The 21,873-nt window shown below is 30.7% G+C and overlaps 2 protein-coding genes across 7 annotated transcripts; both read right to left on the reverse strand.

Annotated features, from left to right (window-relative positions):
- Positions 1-522: 522 nt before the first annotated feature.
- LOC129296316 (uncharacterized) lies at positions 523-2,894 on the reverse strand. The gene is made up of 4 exons (XM_054934905.1): positions 2,634-2,894; positions 1,929-2,056; positions 1,553-1,685; positions 523-803 (listed from the first exon to the last, which is right to left on the reverse strand). The coding sequence occupies exons 1-4, from the start codon at positions 2,791-2,793 to the stop codon at positions 538-540; spliced, it is 687 nt and encodes a 228-aa protein (XP_054790880.1). The 5' UTR covers positions 2,794-2,894; the 3' UTR covers positions 523-537.
- Positions 2,895-13,979: 11,085 nt separating this feature from the next.
- LOC129296318 (tRNA(His) guanylyltransferase 2-like) lies at positions 13,980-21,540 on the reverse strand. 6 transcript variants are annotated; one of them, XR_008589745.1, is made up of 4 exons: positions 21,324-21,540; positions 20,273-20,368; positions 19,068-19,117; positions 13,980-16,741 (listed from the first exon to the last, which is right to left on the reverse strand). XR_008589745.1 is itself a non-coding variant. In XM_054934909.1 (4 exons), the coding sequence occupies exon 4, from the start codon at positions 18,861-18,863 to the stop codon at positions 17,298-17,300; it is 1,566 nt and encodes a 521-aa protein (XP_054790884.1). In that variant the 5' UTR covers positions 18,864-18,964; positions 19,068-19,117; positions 20,273-20,368; positions 21,324-21,535; the 3' UTR covers positions 16,891-17,297. The 6 variants fall into 6 exon arrangements, 2 of the variants coding, with proteins under 2 accessions (XP_054790884.1, XP_054790885.1); XM_054934909.1 differs by lacking the exon at positions 13,980-16,741 and adding an exon at positions 16,891-18,964 and having other exon boundaries at positions 21,324-21,535; XR_008589749.1 differs by lacking the exon at positions 20,273-20,368.
- Positions 21,541-21,873: the final 333 nt, after the last annotated feature.

Here is a 21,873-nt window from a genome sequence, read left to right on the forward strand (position 1 = left end):
TATTTGCCATCTAATCTAGCCATTTAGTGCATGTAGGCAGCATTTTTTTTTCCCCCACTTTTTAGAACTAGGATTTTGTGAGATTGGCTTTTCTTGACCTAATATTAGGTAGCTACTTTTTTGGCAAGTGAATCCACTGCTCCAGTCTAGTTAAAATTCAAGTTATGCTTTGTCAATGATCATAAGTATACAATTAATAATGTGGGATATAAATGTCGATACCTTCAATAATTTTTTTTTTTTTTAACTGGGGCTAATAAGTGATATCAAGCTTTTATATACAATTTACAAATAACCAATCAATAAGGAAGTTAATAATATTGTATAGATATACAAAAACCTCTCAATTGGACTTCAATACAAGTGCAAATTATTGGATTGAGCTTGTGCAAATTATCTGCACCAGGTAAGTTAACTACAGGAATGAGCTTGTGAATAACGGAACAAAATGACAAAAGCCCTGAAAACAACCTGATAAATGAATAAGAGTTGTCCAATCTCACCAAACGCAGAACCAAAGAGAAGCCTAGAATACAATTATATCCCATAAAAAATGTAAAGTATAAGACATGCCCTTAGAAATGTGACCATTGCAGACAAACCACAACCTACAAACTGCCTGTTGTCACAAATTACTATGAGCATCATGCTGACTTGGACAAGCAGCCAGACAATGACCCTGGATAAGGTGTCTGAAAATGGCTGGAACACACTAAAAAGTAATCCCAAGCTAGTTTGAGGGGCATCAGAAATGTGCTTGGATAATTGCAAACTGCTGAGCGAAAGGAATGAAAAGGCAAAGCCTGAACCACAAATGATCCACAATGAAAAGTAGAGTTGTGAAAAGTATTGCTAAAATCTTAGAAACCTCAATTATTAGAATGCCCACGAACTAGAATCCCCCTTGCTACATTTAGAATCCATTTCTCTCAATCCAGATAGAAGAATCAGGACACTTGGCTCCTTTTCTTTTAATTCATGTGAGTCTTTCTTTCAATTTCTATCCCATCCTATTACAGAAAGATCAGTTCTAGATAAACCCATTTGGAGTTCTTTTACAGAAAGATCAGTTCTAGATAAACCCATTTGGAGTTCTTTTTTCTTAACCTGATAAAACTATCTGGTTAGTTTGTATCCTCAAATATTGGAAGGCTGTCTATTGATAGGGTGTAAAGAGCTCGGAAGGAAAAAGGAAGCTACAATACTGTGCCATTGTGCATTACTTGCAGTCATAAGGTGCATGTAGTTTGGGACAAAAGATTAGATTTTTAAGGATGATTCGTTAGAGCTAATGTGGGGGAAAGGTTAATGTGGTGTTCTGCTCATGGTTTTTTTAAAGGGTTACAATCTCTTATTGGCAAAGAAATTATTCTGCATTTTCGCACTTTTGATTTAATTCTTTTATATATCTGCATAGAAAAATGACGAAAGCAAAAGCTAATACACAATCAAACATGAATTAACTTGTTCAAATCCAATAATTGAGACATGAGCGATTATAAGTTTGTTATCTATTGAAAGCAACTAGCTCAAGACAAAGGCAAGGAGGTACCTGTGTTAAAAACATGTTCTGCATTTTTAGCTTGGAAAGACTCCAATATTTTCAAAGTATTATGAACTTTGTCTTTAACCCGGTCAAGCACTACGGTACATTCTACATCATCAGGTGTTGACTGCCGCTTAAGCTGAATTCACAGCATGAAAGCTATCTAAGAATGGATACCATTTTCCCGTTATGGACGAACTTGAAAAAAAAAAAAAAAAAGAAAAAAGAGCCTTATACCAAGCAGAATGTCAAAATTATGGTTGTTCTGTTGAAGGAAAACTCAAAAATGCATTCACTTCGTTTTCATGAGTTAAAATACCAGCCTTCATAAAAAATATAAATACGAGTTGAACGGGAGGGAAAAATGTAGATGGAAGATTACCCCTTCTGGCCAATTGGACCTTTCTAATAAAAAGATTGTCTCTTCCATATACTCTCGATTCTTCCACATATTCTCGTCAATTTTATGCGGAGGCTGATGATCAGCTTCATCGATTAAAATGCTTTCCCCTGGAATGGCACAAAAAAAATATACATATATGAGAACAAAGGTGTCGATCCGATGCATGTTTACCCTAATATACATGTAAGATTGTACATTTTAGGAATCTTGGACGGACATACAGATGTTATATATAAGAATGCCGGCGTGATTTAAAAGATATTCAAGATTCGTATATGGTGCCCATGCTTGGTTAGACATAGGAATCTTAGATATTCAAGAGCAAATCTATTATCTGGGATACATTTAGATATCCAATATTTATGGGTATCGTGCATTTCAATGTATAGCCAAGAATGTGGAGATCTTAGATTCTCACACCCTATGTAAGCACCCAAACTTAATCTATTCCCATTTCAAGCTCTAGAAATCAAAACAAGCACTTTTTTTGAAGACAGTAAGATGCCAAGGGCAACAGTTAATCCCACTGTTCAGGGAAGAAAATTTACAACGCCGTGACACAGGCACAAACTCATGCGCCATAGGAAAATCTACAGGCAGCTAGTTCAGCAGCTTCGAAGGCGAGAGCGGGGAGGGTAGCAATTACAAGGGGAAAAAAAAAAGATTGCGTAAGAGAGATGAAACCTTGAGTAGGAGGACAATCAATGAGCAAATTATTGGCCATAGAACGAATTTCTGAAGAAAGACGAGATACATCATCAGAGAGAGGCTCAAAAGGGTATTTGTCGTAGTAAGACGCGAGGAAACTCCTAGTTATAGGCACAAGACCCTCCGTAGAAGCCATCCGATAGTGTGATCGAGTTCAAGATCAACCTCCTTGGGACTTGGTCTCTCTCGTCCTCCTTCTCGTCCTCCTGGGGTCTGAAAACTTCACAACAGAGTTTTAGTGCTCTGCTTTTATTCCTTTGGTATATTCTTTCATACGAAGTGGCGTATAACGGTGGCAGCTTAGACGAGTCACAGAAGTACGACACCCACCGACTGCTCCGTTACTTACGTAAACAAATTTCAATCCTTCACTTTGCTTTTAGATTTTTTTAAGAATAAATTCCCGCCGATTAACACGACAATCTTGTCATAGTAATTTTTGCAGAACCACTCTTACCGTGTAAAAGTTTCCTGGCACCAAAAAAAAAAAAATTTATGTCCAGAAAAATATAAATTAAATTTTTAAAAATTTAAAGATATGGTTAGTTCATAATAATATATAAAAAATTTATTTTTAAAAATTTAAAAAATATTTATTATTGATATACAATAATATGTCATTAATAAATATAATAAATTAATTATAATATAAAATATAATAAATATTGAACAGTTTAATTTATAATATGAACTATGTGGCATGAACTAATTATTACCTAAGCAATTTTCCATGATATTTATTCAAAAAAATTAATTGCTTAGAATTTAATATTTGACATGAAGTAATTATTACCCAAGGCTTTTCAAGATATTTATTTAAAAAATATATTGTTTAGAATCTAATGGTCTTATCTCAAATTATCAAGAAAATTAGATAAAAGATTTTTATAAACATTTTGACACCGCCCTACTATCACCACATAACTAGTGGTATTTTTATAATCTTGTAGGTCTCAAATTTTATTGAAAGAGCAAGTTCCCACAATTAATGTTTACTTTTATTTTCTTGATGAGTTTTCAAAATTATCCCCTCAATAAAAATTTAAAAAATAAAAAATTTATTATGGAAAATTAAATAATCACTTTAATTAAATGTTTAGAGAAATTAACAAATGATTTATCAAAAAAGAAACTAATAAATAAGTTGCAGTGCACCAAACTTATAATCACTATTAGATATTTAAAATTGTAAACGTTCCATCACTATTTACACTCTGACATGATTTGATTTCTTTTACTCTTGCACCGGCTGCATGTTAAAAGAATGAAAATTGTTGTTCATGTTAGATCTTTGAAATGATTCAAATTAAATTTTTTTTTTACCAGTTATTCAAATTACATTGAAAGAGATAGAATTTAAGTGATTGAAAACTAAAATAATTCTTCTTAAAAATTTATAGTAATAACTAATGACTAATAATAATGTATCAATATATATATAATTAAATCAAACATTATTTGTTAATCACAAATATCATGCTGCCATAAAATCCGCAGTTTAAGGGTTTTTTTTTTTTTTGGGTCATGAAATCTACACTTTTTGTTGAGTTAGATTCTTCAAATTCTATCTAATAGGTTGGAAAAATATAAGCAATGAAAAAATATTAATGGGTTGATTGAAATAAAGAGTTGAGTTGGTAAAATGTGTTTGGATAAGTCTACAAGTCATTTGATAGTATTGAAAAAAATTCTTCAAGTCTAATTTAAGTCATTTATAAAGCATGCTAGAACTTGGATATATGTGGGGTAAAAGAATTGTTGCTGTTGTTCTTGTTGATTAAAAGAGTTTTAAAAAAACATAATAAGCAAAAAGTGTATAATTATTTTCGGTAAAAAATTTGCTTTTAATGGTATGATTATTTAATTAATCACTTAATAAAAAATTAGGTGGTCTGACGGTCTTACAGAATATACAAAATTACAGAAAATAGTTTGTTCACAACTTGTGAATAAATTATTAATAATATTAATATAATTTATCAACATTGTCAATTCATCCTCAACAAAACATTCATTAACGATACTGATTTGGAAATTACTGAAATTATACTAAGTATAAAAAAATCATTTTAGATAACTCTGTTTTTTCCTAAAATAAGTGCAATTATTGAAGAAATCGCGGTGAATGAAAACTCCCATGCAAATTAAATGGCTATAGATTTTTGTATTTTATCTGATATCTCTAGCTTTGATTATTTTTATTTAATAAAGATGCATACCAAACTTAATATTTAAGATACATTGATTCAATTTTCTCTGCCCCTTCACTATTAATTTTTTTTTTTTTTTGCACAAACCCTTCACTCTTATTTAAAGGAAGAGAAAAGAGAAGGAAAAAATAAATAAATAAAACCCATCTAGAAATTAGAAAAGACGTAATAATTGCGAAGCCAAACTCTAGGAAACTAGAGTCTAATTTCATCTATATGTTTTGTTGGTAAGAGGAAGAAGAAATAGTTCCAAACCATAGGAACGCTTTCAAATATTCCAGGGAATATTACATGCCAATCAAATTTTTTTTTTTTTTGAGCCAGAAATGTGCCAATCAACTTCATTTCATAAATTTATTGTCACTAGCACATTTAAAATCACGACGCTTATCGCTTTCACAAGTGTCATTTCCTTTTCCTGTTATTATATATGTTGTTAGTGATGGCATGTTCCTTGCAATATGCTAAAAGTTCCTTTCAAAAATATTCTCCCCATTTTTTTACAGTATAAAATGTAGGTTTCTTGGATACTCATGTAGAGATTATATTTTTTAAAAACATTAAAAGCAAATGATGGATCTTTTCAAATAAAACCCTTACTACTCATACCCATTTTATTTGGTCTCGTCATTTTAATTTTATCACCCATGAAAATTTATTTTTATTTTTCTTTTGATTCCCCATTTCAGATTGTTAAGTAAAAAATTATATGAAAAATTTGACCCTTTCTCTCCATTTTTTTGGGTCAAAAAATCCTTGCTCTTCATCAAATATACACAAATTACAAAATACTGTTTTTGAAGACGTTGTCAGATTCCCATTATTAAAAATAAATAAAGTAAATGCAAAATGTATGATCATTTCTCTATCAAAAGAAAAGTTTTTTTTTGTCTTTTTTTTGGATAAATTTAAAATTCATAATAATAATTTTTATTTTTTTCTAAAGATAAGTTTAGAAAAGTTATATTGAAGTTATTGTGACTTGAATTAATTTATATTTATATTTACATTTTATATTTTATATTTTTTAAACATAATATCCAATTATTATAGATAAGAACTTAGATACTTAAATTTATATGCTTAATGTACTTTTGTTCAATAAAATTAAAGTAGTAAATTTTAAAAGGTTAATAATATTAAATACAATAATTTGTTACTATAAAATAAATATCCTAATTTAATTGAACACAAATATATTAAGTATATAATTTTATATTAAACATATTAACTAGTAATCATATATTTGCGGGTAGGATTATTTTTTTCCAAATACAAAATAAAGTTGAATTGAGATTAACCCTTCTTGTGCCGTAATTGCCTTGTAGTCCACATATTGTCGTCAATTTTATGCGGAGGATGATGGTCTGCTTCATCTATTAAAAAGCTTCATCCTTTCACCCTCCAATTTTTTTCTCAAAAAGTGTTTTTGTTTTCTGAATCCGTTACTGCTTGAACGACTTGAACTTCAGCAGAAAAACAATTATTCTCGCATCAACATTCCCTGCAGCACTTAAAAAGCTATCATCTTATTTGAAAAGGTGAGGCATTGCAAATAACATTAGGGAAAGGTACATTAACAACTTATAATCAAGAGAACTCTCTATTACAGGCATTACAAAAGCCTAAACTATGTCTGAGCCCTCACCATACCAACGTCATGTCTTAGTTGTATGGGTAAAGGTACAAATATGATCACATTATTTCTGCAGAAGCATCTAATAGTTTAAATTATGCATTCAATAATCTGCAGTTAACTTTAGTAGACAGACGTTATGTGAGACTCATAATGACACATGGCACTTCACAAGCACTTTATGTCAGCATGTGTAAAGATATAAATTTAGTTATCAATTATTTTTTGAGGAGCACCAGGTAACTTCTACTATAAAAAATAAATCATCTAACACATTTCCATCTATTTTGACTAAATATTATTTATTTTTAAACTTATGAGACCCACAATACATCAATATTTTTAATTTTCTTGCCTTCATTCTCAGTTGCAACTTGAAAAGAAAAAGTTTAAAGAGTTCTTATTTAAAAACATTTATGAAGATGATGACAACAAAGTAAAAGAAATAATTCGTGATTAAATTAAGCTTGAATCAAGTTTCTTCTATGTGTAGTAAAATCAAGCTTTTATTTTATTACCATTGTCCTCATGAGTGCCTTCAAATAAGAACTTCTTAAATCTCTTCTTCTCGAGCTAAGATTGAGAACGAAGGCAAAAAAATTGAAGAAATTAATGCATTGTGGGTCTTATATATCTAAAAATAAATGATATTTGATCAAAATTAATAAAAAGATATTGAATGGTCTATTTTTTATGATTGGATGCATCGTTTTTTAAAGTTCATAGTTTATTTCATATTATATGATAATTTAGGCTATCATCTGTTCCTAAAAAAATAATAGGGAAAAATTTCACTTGTGCCCTCTAAAAAATTATCATTTGCCAAAAAAAAAATATTGCCCTTGCATCCCTTAATTTTTTTTTTTTTAAATTTTGAGTCTTCACTCTTTATTACCTCAACATTTTCTCAAGTGTTCAACTAAGAAAGTTAATATTATTTTTATTATTGATTTTGAAGGAGATAGAGATATAGAAATTAAAAAGAATGTTGGTTGATATTATAAATATAAGTATATAATAAAATATTATTAAGTTTTTTTTTTTCAACTTCTCTAATAAAATAGTAATCTCTATTTTCTAAAATATAATAAGGCCATATTCTTTAATTTTTAAGTTATACTCATTCATACTCCTAGGTAACACTTTCCAATAAAATGTAAAATATTTTTTAATAATTTATATTGAAAAAAATTATTATAAAAGAGCATGATTCTTTGCATTAAAAAAGAGTATCAGGGTTTGATATCAATAGCTACCACTTATTCTATCATTTTCAATATATTTTTATTATATTAAGATAATTTTTTAAAATTTATTACAATTTTACAGTTGTTTATTATTTCTTATGTATTTAATTTTAACAAAATTATTTTTATTAATTTAATAAATATTTATAATTATATTTATCAAATATTAATATTGTTTGATATAAATCCCACCAATAAATTTTTTGTAAAATTTTCTAAGTCCGTCACTGCATCTAATGGTATGATCAAGATCAATCTCCTTCACACTTGGTCTCTCTCTTTCTCCTCCTCGTCCTCCTTAAAAACTTGACAATAGAGTTTAAGTGTTAGTTTAAAGATAATTAATTAATTTGTTGGAGATGTAGTTTGGTTAAAAATATATTATATTTTTAAACAGAAAAAATATAATTAAATGTAATACACTTCTTCATGGTACAAAATGATTAAATATAAACAATGATAGCAAATTTTTAGAATATGATGATGATGTACCAAAATTGAACAATCTTATATTAAATAAAAATTTTAAATTGAATATAGTTAGAAAGCAAAAAAAAATCTTGAAAAACGTGATCTACATCTATATTATAACCAACAAACAATAAGTTTTCTTTTAGTCTTTTTCTTTTTTTTTATATGAAGGTGTTATCTAATAAATAATAGAAATTCAGGCAAACAAATTTAAAAAAATTAATCAAAAAAAACAATTAGATTTCAAAGCTTGTTCCTTTTTTATTTAATATATAGTCACGAATAACCATGTAAGAAAAGGAAGACATGTCTTTTCTCATAAGGATTTGACATCCTAGAGGTGGATCATCAAAAATAAAAATATCACAATTGTTGTTTAGCGCTTGATGAGCAAGCTAATTTGCACATTTATTGGTTTTTCTAAATACGTGATTGAAAGTAATCATCCAATTCCCTATGCTAAGATCTTTAATCTTCTTTATAGTTTTTAGTAAGGGGATGATTCGAGTTGATATCGCTATGAATAAGCGTTAGAGCTTTAAGAGAGTCAGAGTAGACATTTACATTGGTGAGCTTATTCCTCTGACAAAGTTTAAGATCCTCAAGAATGACCAAAAGTTTAGTAACAATGCTAGGATAATAACTAAGGTATGCGAAAAAACCTTTTAATTGATTACCTTGATCATCATGAATTATGCCTCCACAAGTGACAAGAATATTGGTGGAGACTGAGCCATCTATGTCCAGCCTAACCTAGCTAGGTTTAGGTGAGATCCATCTTGCTAGAGATTTGTCCTGATCGAAGTGCACATTCTCGAGCCTTGATTGAATATTAAGATCACCAATAATAATTTGAATGCAAGTGAAAATGATATCTCTGACAAGGATGTTCTCTTCAAAATAAATTTATTTTCTAGTATAAGTAAGCAAAAAGTTTCTTCTAAGAGATTCTTCTAGTATTTAAACCTCCAACATTATTCTTTATATCTTAGAGTATCCATCCTACAAGGAAAGGGAAAAGAAAGTGTTAAATTTGGAATACTTAACCAATTTCATCCATACTTCCTATAGTTGTGCAAAATGTGAACAGAGAAGTTAGGGAAATCGCAACCAACAGGACAAGTTCTTATGCAAGTGTTTGAATCACTAGCATTGATAAATTTGGTGTGGAGGTATTCCCATGCTGCTTTCTAAAGAAATAATTTAAGGGTAAAGTAGCAAATTTATTCATATACTATTTTTCAAGAAGCATCTGGTAGTCTAAACTATCATATAGTATAAAATAAATTATAAATTTTTAAAAATGAAGCATTCAATAGCCCGCTGTTAACTTCAGCTGACAAACATTATGTGAAGCTTATAATGACACGTGGCACAATATGTCAGCATGGTAAAGGTACAAATTTAGCCATGAGTTATTTTTTAAGGAGCATTGGGTAGCCTCTACTATTAAAAATGGACCATCCAACACTTTCTTCTCAATTTTGACCAAATACATTTTATTTTCATACTTATGAGGCTTACAAAGCATTAATCTCTCTAATCTTTTACCTTCATTCTTAGTATCAGCTCAAGAAGAAAATATTCAAAGAGTTCTTATCTAAAGACATTCACGTGAACAATGCCAATGAAATATAAACTTGATTTTACTACTCATGGGAAAAGCTTGATTCTAGCTTAATTTAGCCATGAATTATTTTTTCCTACTTTGATAGCATCGTCTTTGTGAATGTCTTCAGATAAAAACTCTTCAAACCTCTTCTTCTCTAACTAAGATTGAGAACAAAGATAAAAGGATTAGAAAGATTACTACTTTGTAGGCTTTATAAATATAAAAATAAATGGTACTTGGTCAAAATTAAGGAGAATCTATTGGATGGTCAGTTTGTTATAGTAAAAGCTATCTAGTTTTCCTCAAAAAATAGTTCGTGACTAAATTTGCACCTTTACCATGCTAACATCTCGTGCCTGTGTCGTGCCACGTGTCATTGTAGATCCCACATAACGTTTATCAGCTAAAGTTAACAGAGAGCTATTAAATACTCCATTTTTTAAAGTTTGTGATTTATTTTGCACCATCTGATAGTTTAGGCTACCAAATATTTCTCGAAAAATAATATATAGCTAAATTTGCACCTTTACCTATGATTTAATTGTTTTATAAGTAGGTCATTTCTATATTGTAGTCTAAATTTAAGAATTGGTATTTCCTCCATGATTTTCAATAACTTTATAGGCAAATTTAATAGAGAAGTCACCATCAAAAGAAGATCCCTAGACAAGAACATCATTATCTCTATGAGAGTTAGGAGGCTAAACAAGTAAAATGAAACTGACTGCATTGGAATGAATATAACACTTTATTTTTTCAATATTCCATCTGCCTGTAATTGAGCAAAAATCTAAGACTCTAGCATGTAGGATAACATTGGTTTTAAGGGAGGCATAAATAACAAGGGGCTTAGGGAGAGAGAACACATATCATACCATAAGGATATTTGATCTCCCTTGCCTACTTTTCAACTAACATGAGTTTTAAAGGCATCCCAAACTTTACAAATACTAGTCTTGGTGTAAGAAGAAGGGCTAGAATTAAAGACCATAAGGATAGTAGTCTTATTACATTTATATTTATGGTGAAGTACCTGAACCCAAAGGCAATTAGACTTTGTAATAATATGCCAATGGAGTTCTATAATGAAAACAATATTTTGGTTTTCGATATTCCTAAAACTAAGGACTCCATTTTTCTTCCATTTAGAAACATAGTCTTAAGAAAGAAGATGCAATTGTTTAGAACCATTAGAAGAGTCCTAAAGGAAGTTATGAGAACTTTTTTCTAATTTATGAAGAACATTATCTGGGAGGAGCATACTTAGCATGGTATAGTTAGGAAGGGTCAAAAGAATATACTTTATGAGGATAAATTTCTTATCAATGTTAAGATAACGACTCTTCCAAGAAGATAAATGTGAATTAATTTTTTCAATGAGGGGAGCAAGAGTTAACTTAGATGCTCTTTCATGGAAGATAGGAATCCTAAGATATTTGCTAAGGTTTCTAGTGAGGGAAATTCCTAAACTAGTGCTGATCTATTAATGTTGACATTTTTGGAGCAATAGAGCTTTGATTTAGCATTGTTGATTTTTTGCCTTAAAGCCTTGCAAAAGTCAAGGAGACACTTTTGAGTGATTCCAACTTGAATGAGAGAAGCGTTTGTAAAAAACAACAAGTCATCAGTAAAGAAAAGATAAAAAATAGGAAGCTCATTAGCTATTAGGCTAATGGTTTCCATTCTTTCTTATCAATACTACTAAAAAAGCAATGAATTAAACGTTCAATGTAAAGAACAAAAAGACAAGAACAAAGAGGATCCCCTTGTTTGATGCCACGAGTAGAATTGAATTCATGTAAAGGTTCTCCATTTCAAAAGGGTTTTCATTCGTGTAGTGGTTTTGGTTGCCATAGTGATTTTTCTAAAAAAATATTCATCCCAATAGCTTGAAGAGTATCCTCGATAAAATTCTAAGAAAGTTTGTCAAAAGCGTTTTCAAGATTTACTGATAAGTGACATAGGTATATGTTTTGGCTTATGTTTGATTAAATTTATTAATATTTCATACCTATTTATTTAATTAGTATTTATATATTTTCCTCTTCTCACTTTATTATAGGATAAAAAAGAATTTTACCACAAAATCTATTTATATCTTTTTTATTTCATAGGAAAGGGAATAAAATCAAATTGAAGAAAGAATGAAAGGTGTGCTCACGGGGGGACATGATAGTCAAAGAAAGAAAGAGACATAGATGAGATATATATTAGAGTTCTATATCAATTAGGAAAAAAAAACCTCCACTTTAACTATAAATATTCTCCTCCATTAAGAGAGAAGACATTCAATTACTTATCTAAGTACTTCAAAAAAAAATTTAAAATGAAATATTTGGAGCCCGTAGAAGTATCTTAAAGGCTGAAGGCATGTGTATGTGTGTGTTAGAGGAAGGAGGAATATATATATATATATATATATATTAAAACAATGATGAAGAAGGAGGTGCGGGTGCGATATTCAAAGAAAGGAAGAAGTATAGATGGGATATATATTAGAGTTTCATATTAATTAGGAAAGAAAAGAAAAACCTTCACTTTAATTATAACTATTTTCCTCCATTAAGAGGGAAGGCATCCAATCATTTATTTAAGTACCTCAAGAATTTTCTTTGATATGAGATATCTAGAGCCTGTATAAACATCCTAAAGGCTGAAAGCGAGATCGTTGAGGAGTTCTTCATATCATATTTTTTTTTTCTACTCCTTAATTTTCTCTATGATCATTTATCATGATTAAAAATATTAAAATAGTGTTATTTGATTCTATTATGTGTTTCTAATATATCAAGTTCGGGTAGAGATGTAGCTTAATTGAGGAGCTAGTTTTTTATTCCTTTTGTTTTAACTCTATGCATTTATATTATATATTTTTCTTTTTTCAATTATATCTATTTTTTTGTTCTTCATGTTGATTTTGATGGACTAAGAGGTAAAGAGAGAACCTAGATATAGAAAAATAAATATAAATAACTAGATTAGGGATACTTATAGAAATTTTGTGACAATTTAAACTATAATGTCACGATTTAATTAATTATTTGGGTATCGTGAGAATTAATTCGACCCTAATTAAAAAGGGACTGACAATTTAGGAAAATATTAGAATACTTTAAAAAAGTCAACTTAAAGAATAAAAGCTAGCAATGTATAGGATGAATTTTGAACCCCAATATTTCAAGTGATTGTGTTTTCCCCATCATTATTTTCTTACTTTATTTTTATTCTTTATATTCTCATTAAATAATTTATTTTATCTATTTTCTTAAACTATTAATCATTTAAATTAGTAAAAATGCAACTTTGCAATCGATTTGACACTTGAAATACTCTAAGTAATTTATTATTGTGATCTTATACACTTGCGGGCAAGGGTGGAGCGAGAAAATTTTATTAAAGGGCCAAAATGACAAAGCATATATGATAATAAAAAAATTAAATTTGTATATATCACTAGCATAACATAAATATTTTAACGTATATATTTATATTCAATTTTACATACATATATATAACTAAAATAAATATCTTTTCATTTTTAAATTTTGCTCATCGATTTTTCATGATATAAAAATAATTAATTATTATGCATACGATAAACTTTTTAACTATTTCTTTCTTAACATGAACCATCATTAAATTAGTAAAAATTTCACCTTCTTCATGAGTATTGAATGATTTAAATTTAAATGCATTCTTGAGATCTAAATTACTATTAATATAAAAAACTTTATTACTCACTTGTTGAATTTACTATTTAATTTTTTTAATTGATAATTAGTGTAAATAAATATATCAACACAATAATGACACTCAATTGTCACAAATTCTTTATATTGATAAGAGCTAATTATATTACATAAAAACTATTTATATAATAAATTTCAAGTGCTTAATCATTACAGGAAAAAGTAATTTTTTTTAAAAGAATATATTTTAATCATAACATTGTCCTACAATAGAGTAATGCATCCCTCGAACACTCTTTCCCCTTCATGGTATCTTCCTTGATCTTCTCATCATTCCATTAGAATAATGCATCCCTTGTTTTTGACGACCTCATTATCATTCAAGGGAACATTTTGAAGAAACATTATATACAATCACAAGGTAAAAAAATGGCACATACACAAGGTAATCAATATGTACAAATAATCAAATTATGTTACTTATCATCAAGAAGTAAGGCAGCTAGTAACATATGATCTTTTCTCCTTATTAGATGCAACATTTTTGTATTTCTTGACCTCTCTCATTAACTACTTAACAACAAATTCACTTTAATTGTAGGAAATCAAAGCTGTTTTCTTACAAAAGATAACTTTCACCAATTGTGAAGTCACTTCTCTTCTCGCAAGAGGACACATATACCCAATATATACAGAATAAGCAAGGGCTCAAACATGTTATTTTTGTCAAAATCTCAACCCAACACATTCCCTTTCAATTCATTATATATCTCACCTTCTGGATCAACTTCGACCACCTCCCCTCCTTTTTTAGGTAAGCCCACAAACATGTGCACATCATTGGCATCTACTTGTTGCTTAATCGCTCCGAGTTAATTGCTCTCATCAAACTTCCACATAGAGCATGATTTATTTGCGTGCACTTGAGATCAATAATTTTTGCTAAAACCAATTGCATTGGCTCTCACCATGAGCCTTTCATTCTATTTCACATGTTCAACCACTTCACAAACTTGTCTAGGCGAGTAATGCGTGAGCAATCTCTTTTTAAATGCTTCCTTGGATGAAGACACACATGCTCTACGATGCCTTTTATCCCTAGTCATTTTGTTGAAGCAGATCCTCTCTTCTTTTGACAAATTCTTCCAACCCTTTCTTGCAACATCAATAGCATTTTGCAATCCTTGACCATGCCTTTCTTTTTTAAGTCCTATGCATGAACATGCAATCCACTAAGCCTCAAACAACACATGTCAGTTGTCTTAACCATGATTCCTAATTGCCAAATATATAGATTACAAGTCTTGAATTGTATGACATATGGTTAGGAATTACCCAACATTAAAGACACTTTAGAGAAAATGTAAATGTGTGTATTTTCAATTTACATGAAATCAATCATGTAATCATCTCACAGGCATGTTAGCAAATCTGTTCATACATTATTTTACATGGAATTCATAACAGTTTCCATGGAAGGCAGGGACACAGGAAGATAGCATTCATTTTCCATGAAATCATTTACACCTTACATGTAATTTTCACACATTCAAATTTGTTCATGGATTAATTTATATGAAATATTTGAAAAGGATTGGGTTCGGGCAATTGAAAGTTTAGGGTCAATCTCAAATATGAATGAAAAGAAGCTCATTCTAAATGAAAACATGCATTTGTATCAAGTTTAGACAAAGTGAAGACGAGAAGAAGCAACTCACAAGAAGAGGAAAGCAAACTTGTGCTCACTCGAACAAAATGGCAGCTTTCACACACAATGCACACCCAAGTGTTACTCAGGCTGCCATTTACTCTACCATCAACGGATCGCAACACATTCTAGTAGTTATCTAATTAGGGATGCATGCAGAGAGATGGGTTTTTCTTTCACAAAATTTGTCGCTCGCAACTCACTCAAACCTTAGATCATCATCGCTCCTCTATCAAATCCATCCCTTATTGCCAATCGTTGTAGAGCACTCTAAAGTCTTGCAGTTCTCCAAATCACGCAAAGAAAGGAAGAAGAGAGGGTGTTTTCTTTTTCAAATTTGTTCGTTTAAGATAGGGGCATGATAGTAATCTAATCACATTGTTTTATTGATATTTTATTCAGACTAGTCCTTCAAGTACAATTAGTCCCTGGGCACAAATATTGTTCCAAGCAAGTCTTTTTCACCAATTGTCCTCTTATTTTATTTTTCTGAAAAATTAATCTACAAGTATTTATAACTTTTCTCAATTTTAAATTAATTACTCTTAACTTATTTTATATTCAATTAAATATAATAATCTTCAAATTAAAATCCTTAAATTTTTCCTTTAAAAAATGAAATTAAGAAATTTTAATTTTTATTAATTTTAGAATAACTCATAATTTATATAATTATGTATTCAAATTAATTTATACATATAGAATTTTCATTAATAATTTTAACTATAAATGTTTTGATTAAAATAAAGCTACAAAAACGTAATTTAAAATTGAGCAAAACCTAATTTAATTGTGGCAAGATTAACCTTCCCCTTTTTTGTTTTTAAAAACTTTCGCAACAGTCTTTTAATTCTTTTTCCAATTTTTTAAATTTTGACGTTTAATTTGTTTGTATGTATTGCAAAATGAGAAAATGAAGGGCAAATAAAGAGTTCACAAGAACAGCGCCCTCTTTGCATCCATATTCAGCCTCCAATACAACATTTTTGGCCCCAGTGAGAGAGCATCCCATCCTGGACAATCAATTTTTTGTTTTTGGGGTTTGATCTTTAACAAATTTATCATATTTTAACCTATCAACACAGCTCACGAATCAATGCATGGGATGTTAGACCTAATCAAAAGTAATGATTGCTACAACAACTGATCAGTGACCAGCACATTAATTTTAGCTTTCATAGTGGAATTCAAATGAAACCTGTTCAAACAGGCCAAAATTTTTTTTAAAAAAAAGTACTTCAACTTTATGAATTCTATGAGCTAAAGTTCTAAGAAAAAATAAAATAGAATAAAGGGTTAATGTGAGGGGGAAAAATAAAATAAAATAATTTTTCACATAAAATAAGTCCAATCTTTGATTATTAGAAAAATGATAACTTGCCTCAGCTTTGCTGCTCTCATCTGTGCTTGCTTCTATTTCTAGTTTTGTTTACCTCCTTAATGCTTTCCTCAGTCTTCTTTGCTTTTGATTCTCTCGAATCAGCTTCAACAGCTGCTACAGGTTTTGCTATCTGCAATTAAAAACAAACAAGAAAAAATGGAAAAAAATTATGAAATTAAAACCACCAACTTCTAGGACTATGTGTCGAGGAACTTGATTTGAGGTGCCCAAACTTAATATATTCTAGTCTTTAAAGAGCAATTTGTATCTTTAACATGATTCAAAGCATAAAAAGATTAAGTATTTCAGTTTGGATAACATCATAGCATCATCTGTATGCTAAAAAACAAATAAAAAGAAATGCAGTTAATATATTAACAGTCAAGTTCTCAACAATAAAACAATAGTTATACAGAAGAACTTCCATAAACACTGTATAGAGACTAACGGTCAAAAGTAAATGTAAACACCGTAAAAGTTGTAATAAATATCTCCTTCGATCTTTGCATGCTAACTTTCACATTAATCCTGGATCAATGGTTTTTCACTGTTCCTTCATTCACTGACCCAGTGGCCAAAAAAAAGAAAAATCATTGACGAACGCAAAGGCTTTCATTTCTCATTTAATACTTGAATACCGAGTGACCTGTTGCTCTACCATTGGGCCATGGATTTGACGGCATGCGTTACTCCCCATCAAGGATGCTTGGATGCTCTAGCCAAAACCTTGATCCAATGATATCACAGTGTTCTACAATGACTTTTCTATGACTCTCATGAGACTCTTCATTCTCTTGATGCTCGAGAAACTTGCTTCCTTTGTTCCAGAAGACTGAGGATCCTTGTCTAAACAAGATGGGTAAACTATTATAATCAATTTCCAATTCCTCAAGTCTTTTCCGTAACTGAGCTCCTTTCAAACTATTCTGGGCTTCTTTCTTGCTTTTCCCCAAAGCAACAAGCTTCCAGAAACAATAGTTATACTGATTGTTGATGTGGCAGTCCACTTGCCTCCATGAGAGATAGTCACAAAGAATCTCTCTTGATGGATAGGACACTGCTCTTCCATCAAAAGAAGGAGGATATTTCAATTCTCTCCCCTTGAAAAAGTCTTTCCACCTCATCACATACATAGATGTGAAGAATGAAACTATAGCAGAAACAACTTCACTGGCCTTCCTTCTGTATAGATTCGTGCTTTGTTTCAAAATAAAGCTATACTCGTCACTAACCCCATAGGCAAATACTACATCCGGCTGAAACTCTTCTAACACAGCCATTGCACATAAGTTCATTAAATTAAGAGCTCTCTCATCATTTGGCTTCACAAATCCATGTGTTTCAGAAAACTTATGGAAATGGCACCCATCAATTCTGACCACAATCCATGTGAATGGCATCAACTTTGTGTCAAATTCAAAGGACTTCACATACTCCGATTTTACATTATCAATCTCCTCCACAAATCCTCCAAGCTCCTTTACTAGCATACTCTGATCATTCCAAAATCTTCTACTAGCTATCTTCTTCGAATGAACTGTAATTATCTTTCTCCTTAGCCTCTTGATCGGATCACCATTCTCCTTGTACTTCACAATATCTTCCACCGCAGCTTTTGCGACAAACGAGCCTTGACGAAATATAGGCTCAAGTGTGGTATAGTTGAGATTGAACTCATCAAACAAAAGATCATTTTTGTCACGTTTCTCAGCACCCTCCAAAAAAATTTGTGCCTCCCTTTCAGTCATTCCTCGTTTAACAAGACGCCAAAAGCATTGATCATATTGATTCTTAACATGACAGATATTTTGCCTCCACAAAAGGTATGCTTGAAGGACTTCAATAGATGCACAATTTATAACCCTTCCATGGAAGGAAGGAGGGTACTTTAATTCTTGTTGCGGGAAGAATTCACTCCACTTTCTTACATACACAGATGCAAAGAAAGATGTGATTATGGATAAAACTTTACTAGCTCGCCTTTCGTAGAATTTGGAGCTCTTCTTGAAGACAAAGCTGAACTCATCACTGAACCCATATGCTAGAACAATGTCTGCATACTCTTGCAGCACAGAAACAGCACAGGAGTTCATCAATTGGAGAGCTTTTTCATCACGTGGTTTCTCAAAGTCATGAATTTTTGAAAGCTTTTCAAAGCCACGACCATTGATCCAAACAACAATTAGATTAGGAAACATCATCTCATCTTCAACCTCAAATGACTTCACATATTCATATTTACTGTTTGCCATTAAACGGAACAATTGGTATCTTCACTCAAGCTAGTTATCAAACACCTTGTGGGCAATATAGTTTGAAAGGGATGAGAATCCAAATAACCCTAAGAAATCAACTGCAAATGGACAAAATTCAAGGGATATATCTTAATTTTGCGAATTACCAAAAAAAAAAAAAAACAAGGTTCAGAGAATAGAATTAAATTTGAGCTTCAATACATGGGCGAGGCTGGAGAAATGAAGACAACGGCAACACTTCAAAGCTTAACCTGAAAACATGCAAGAAGTGAGGCTTCAATACATGGGGATCCAGAAGACTTCACTCAATCTATTGCTCGGTCTAATTTTTGAGAAACATTGTCTTACGATGTGTAATCAAAACCAATGGAGGGTCAAAGAACTAGCCTGTCATGAAAGCCAAAAGGTAGGCCTTTAAATAGGTAAAGTCTTACTTTGTTTAAATTTGTTTAAACTTAGTTTGATTGTTTCATCCAAATCCATCTGAGATTGAAAACACTGATCAAACCTGAACTCCGTGGAGATATCATAAAACCTTCTATTTAGAAATGACAAATTAATCAAAGTACATTACAAACTCCTCCTTCTGAGATCATAATATTCCACTTGGACAGCACTAAAATAAACTCACAGCAATTATCATCTGTGAACCAGAAGACGCTAAAATTAATGAAAGCAAAGCAACTCAGTTTCAACTAGTAACTTCAGTTTGAAAGAGTAGCTTCAGATGGCAACTCAAAGGTCAAACTTGAAACTTCGTATCAAGAACTCAAAGCTTCTGATGGGAAGAAGAAGAACAAGAAGAAGGACCACATTTACACTTGACTTTAAAGGAAAACAGAGTTGAGTGCTGTCTACTTCATGAAATTTTTGTTTGTGAAGCAAGTGCTACATTCATGTGAGTGATAATGTTCTTTTACGATAATATTCATTCATTAATTCAATTAAATTAATAAAAAATGATCTGATATCTTAAGTCTCAAGGTTTAAGAAAAGAAGTAAACGGGTTGGCCAAAAATAAAAAATTAAAAATAAGAAAGAAAGAAAGAAGTAAACAATTGTGTTCTTGATGCTAAGCAGTGAGACAATTAAATTAATCTCTTGTTTTATTATATTTTAAAGGATTACTTTCAAAATTTAAAAATTTCAAAAAACTAAATCAAAACTTAATGTAAAATAGAGGACTACATGCATTTTTGTGCTTTATTTTATCATTATTTTGATTGCAGTATTTAAATGACCCTTGGAATTTGCCTCCAACTCGATGCTACTATCATTGGAAAATCTTATTGATGTTTACAAATATTTCTTCAAAACTCAGAACTGCATGTAATCTTACATGTGCTTGACTAGGAAGAACTGAACAGAGCATAATTCTCACCTACGGTAACTTTGATGAAACTTACCTGATATTATTATATTATCATTGACAGCCTTGTTTGTTAATCCTCTCATTGTGTATGTCTCTCTACTAATTGTGTGTCCACAGACAAAAACAGTCACTGAAACAAAATGACATGAAGTAATTATGATCAAGTTTTCATATATGCTGTATACTATTGATCTTCAAATAGAATGTCCCATCTGAATCTCTTCAACATTGAGAGGATTCTTCTGGGATCAACAAAAACTTGTTTCAAATAATCCTAAACAACATGACTTAAAAATAGTGAAGAGTAAAGTTAACTAAGATTAAGGTTCTATCTAGAAATAAAATTGACATTTTCAAATGCATTAGATTTGGAAGACCCTTATCACAGAATATACAAAATGAAGTACTGATTCGATAATCCCAAAAAAAGAGGGGGAAATTGAAGCCAAGTTTCAATTAATGGACAAATCATATAATGAATAACTAATAAAACCCAGGTTACCAAAAAATAATAGACGAACCCCTTCATAAGGGGGAAAATGAACACAACGAAGGGAAATTTTCACTTAAACTAAAAGGAAGAACCATGGGAGAAAGAAACGGGGAGAGAGAGTAGATATAGAAACACCAAATGAACTAAAATCAGATAACCAACAATGTGAACTCTGGATTCCTAGTCTATCCTTTCTTCGTCATGTCAGAAAAAAAGGGTGGGGGCGAATAGCAGACAGTAATTCGATAGTCATTATGATCACACTAATAGCACTCGGCTGCAATTTAGCAACTTAATTAAGATCCTACGAAAAGAACATAAACACAAGATTGTTCAATAGGTAACTGACATGACTGTGTGGTATGAACCCTAACCTTGATGAAGGTTGCCGAATCAAAGAGCCATTAAACCCAAATCATGTAAATCTTGAACATATAATGAAGAGAGAACAATTTTATAAGATACAAACACGACCAAAACCAGGAAACTTTCACACACACAAAAACCCAGAAAAACCACTATATTCATCCCTGGAACCACATTGAAAGGGGAAAGATCCAGAAAGATAAGGAGTGCTGAAGCCGCGACTCACCTATACAGTGATTTCATTACGCAACACAGAAGAAATCGAGCGTAGCTGCCAAGCCGAGCATGAATCAGAAAGCGAAGACGAGAAACAGGAGAAGAGCGTGAAAGGAAGCTTTGAGAGCAAATTGGGATTATGGAGCGATTGAATTTCAAGTGATCTGTCGACATTAACAAAGAGCTGCTGAGTGAAACCGAACGACTACTTTCTACTTTTCTCGGAATTTTCGGTCACGCTTAATAGTTGATTGGCAAAATATTAGCTGAGGACTTCTAAAAGTAATTTATTTCAAAAAAAGCACAGTAAGATATTGAAATTACCTTTTAGTATCGGGTTGAAATTAAGTTTTTATGAAAAAAAATAATATTGCCCCTCAAATTTAAATTAAATTAATAATAAAAAACTTGTGTGTGAGATATTAACAACACTTCATTTGAATTTTGACAATACTCCATTTATAATTAATAATAACACATTTAAATTTTAATAAGATAAAAATATTAAACATTAATTTTGATTATTATAAAATAGAGAAGTATTTATCTTGTAGAGGTTT

This window comes from Prosopis cineraria, unplaced genomic scaffold (assembly GCF_029017545.1).
Source record: "Prosopis cineraria cultivar Desert tree isolate PC_DT_omini unplaced genomic scaffold, ASM2901754v1 PC303, whole genome shotgun sequence".
Lineage (NCBI taxonomy): Eukaryota > Viridiplantae > Streptophyta > Magnoliopsida > Fabales > Fabaceae > Prosopis > Prosopis cineraria.

Coding starts and splice junctions, on each gene's coding strand:
- LOC129296316 (XM_054934905.1), bottom strand. CDS start 2,793: ATGGCTTCTACGGAGGGTCTTGTGCCTATAACTAGGAGTTTCCTCGCG. Junction 2,057..2,633: donor TGATTGTCCTCCTACTCAAG/GTTTCATCTCTC, acceptor GTGCCATTCCAG/GGGAAAGCATTTTAATCGAT. Junction 804..1,552: donor AGAACATGTTTTTAACACAG/GTACCTCCTTGC, acceptor TTTGTGGTTCAG/GCTTTGCCTTTTCATTCCTT.
- LOC129296318 (XM_054934910.1), bottom strand. CDS start 18,863: ATGGCAAACAGTAAATATGAATATGTGAAGTCATTTGAGGTTGAAGAT.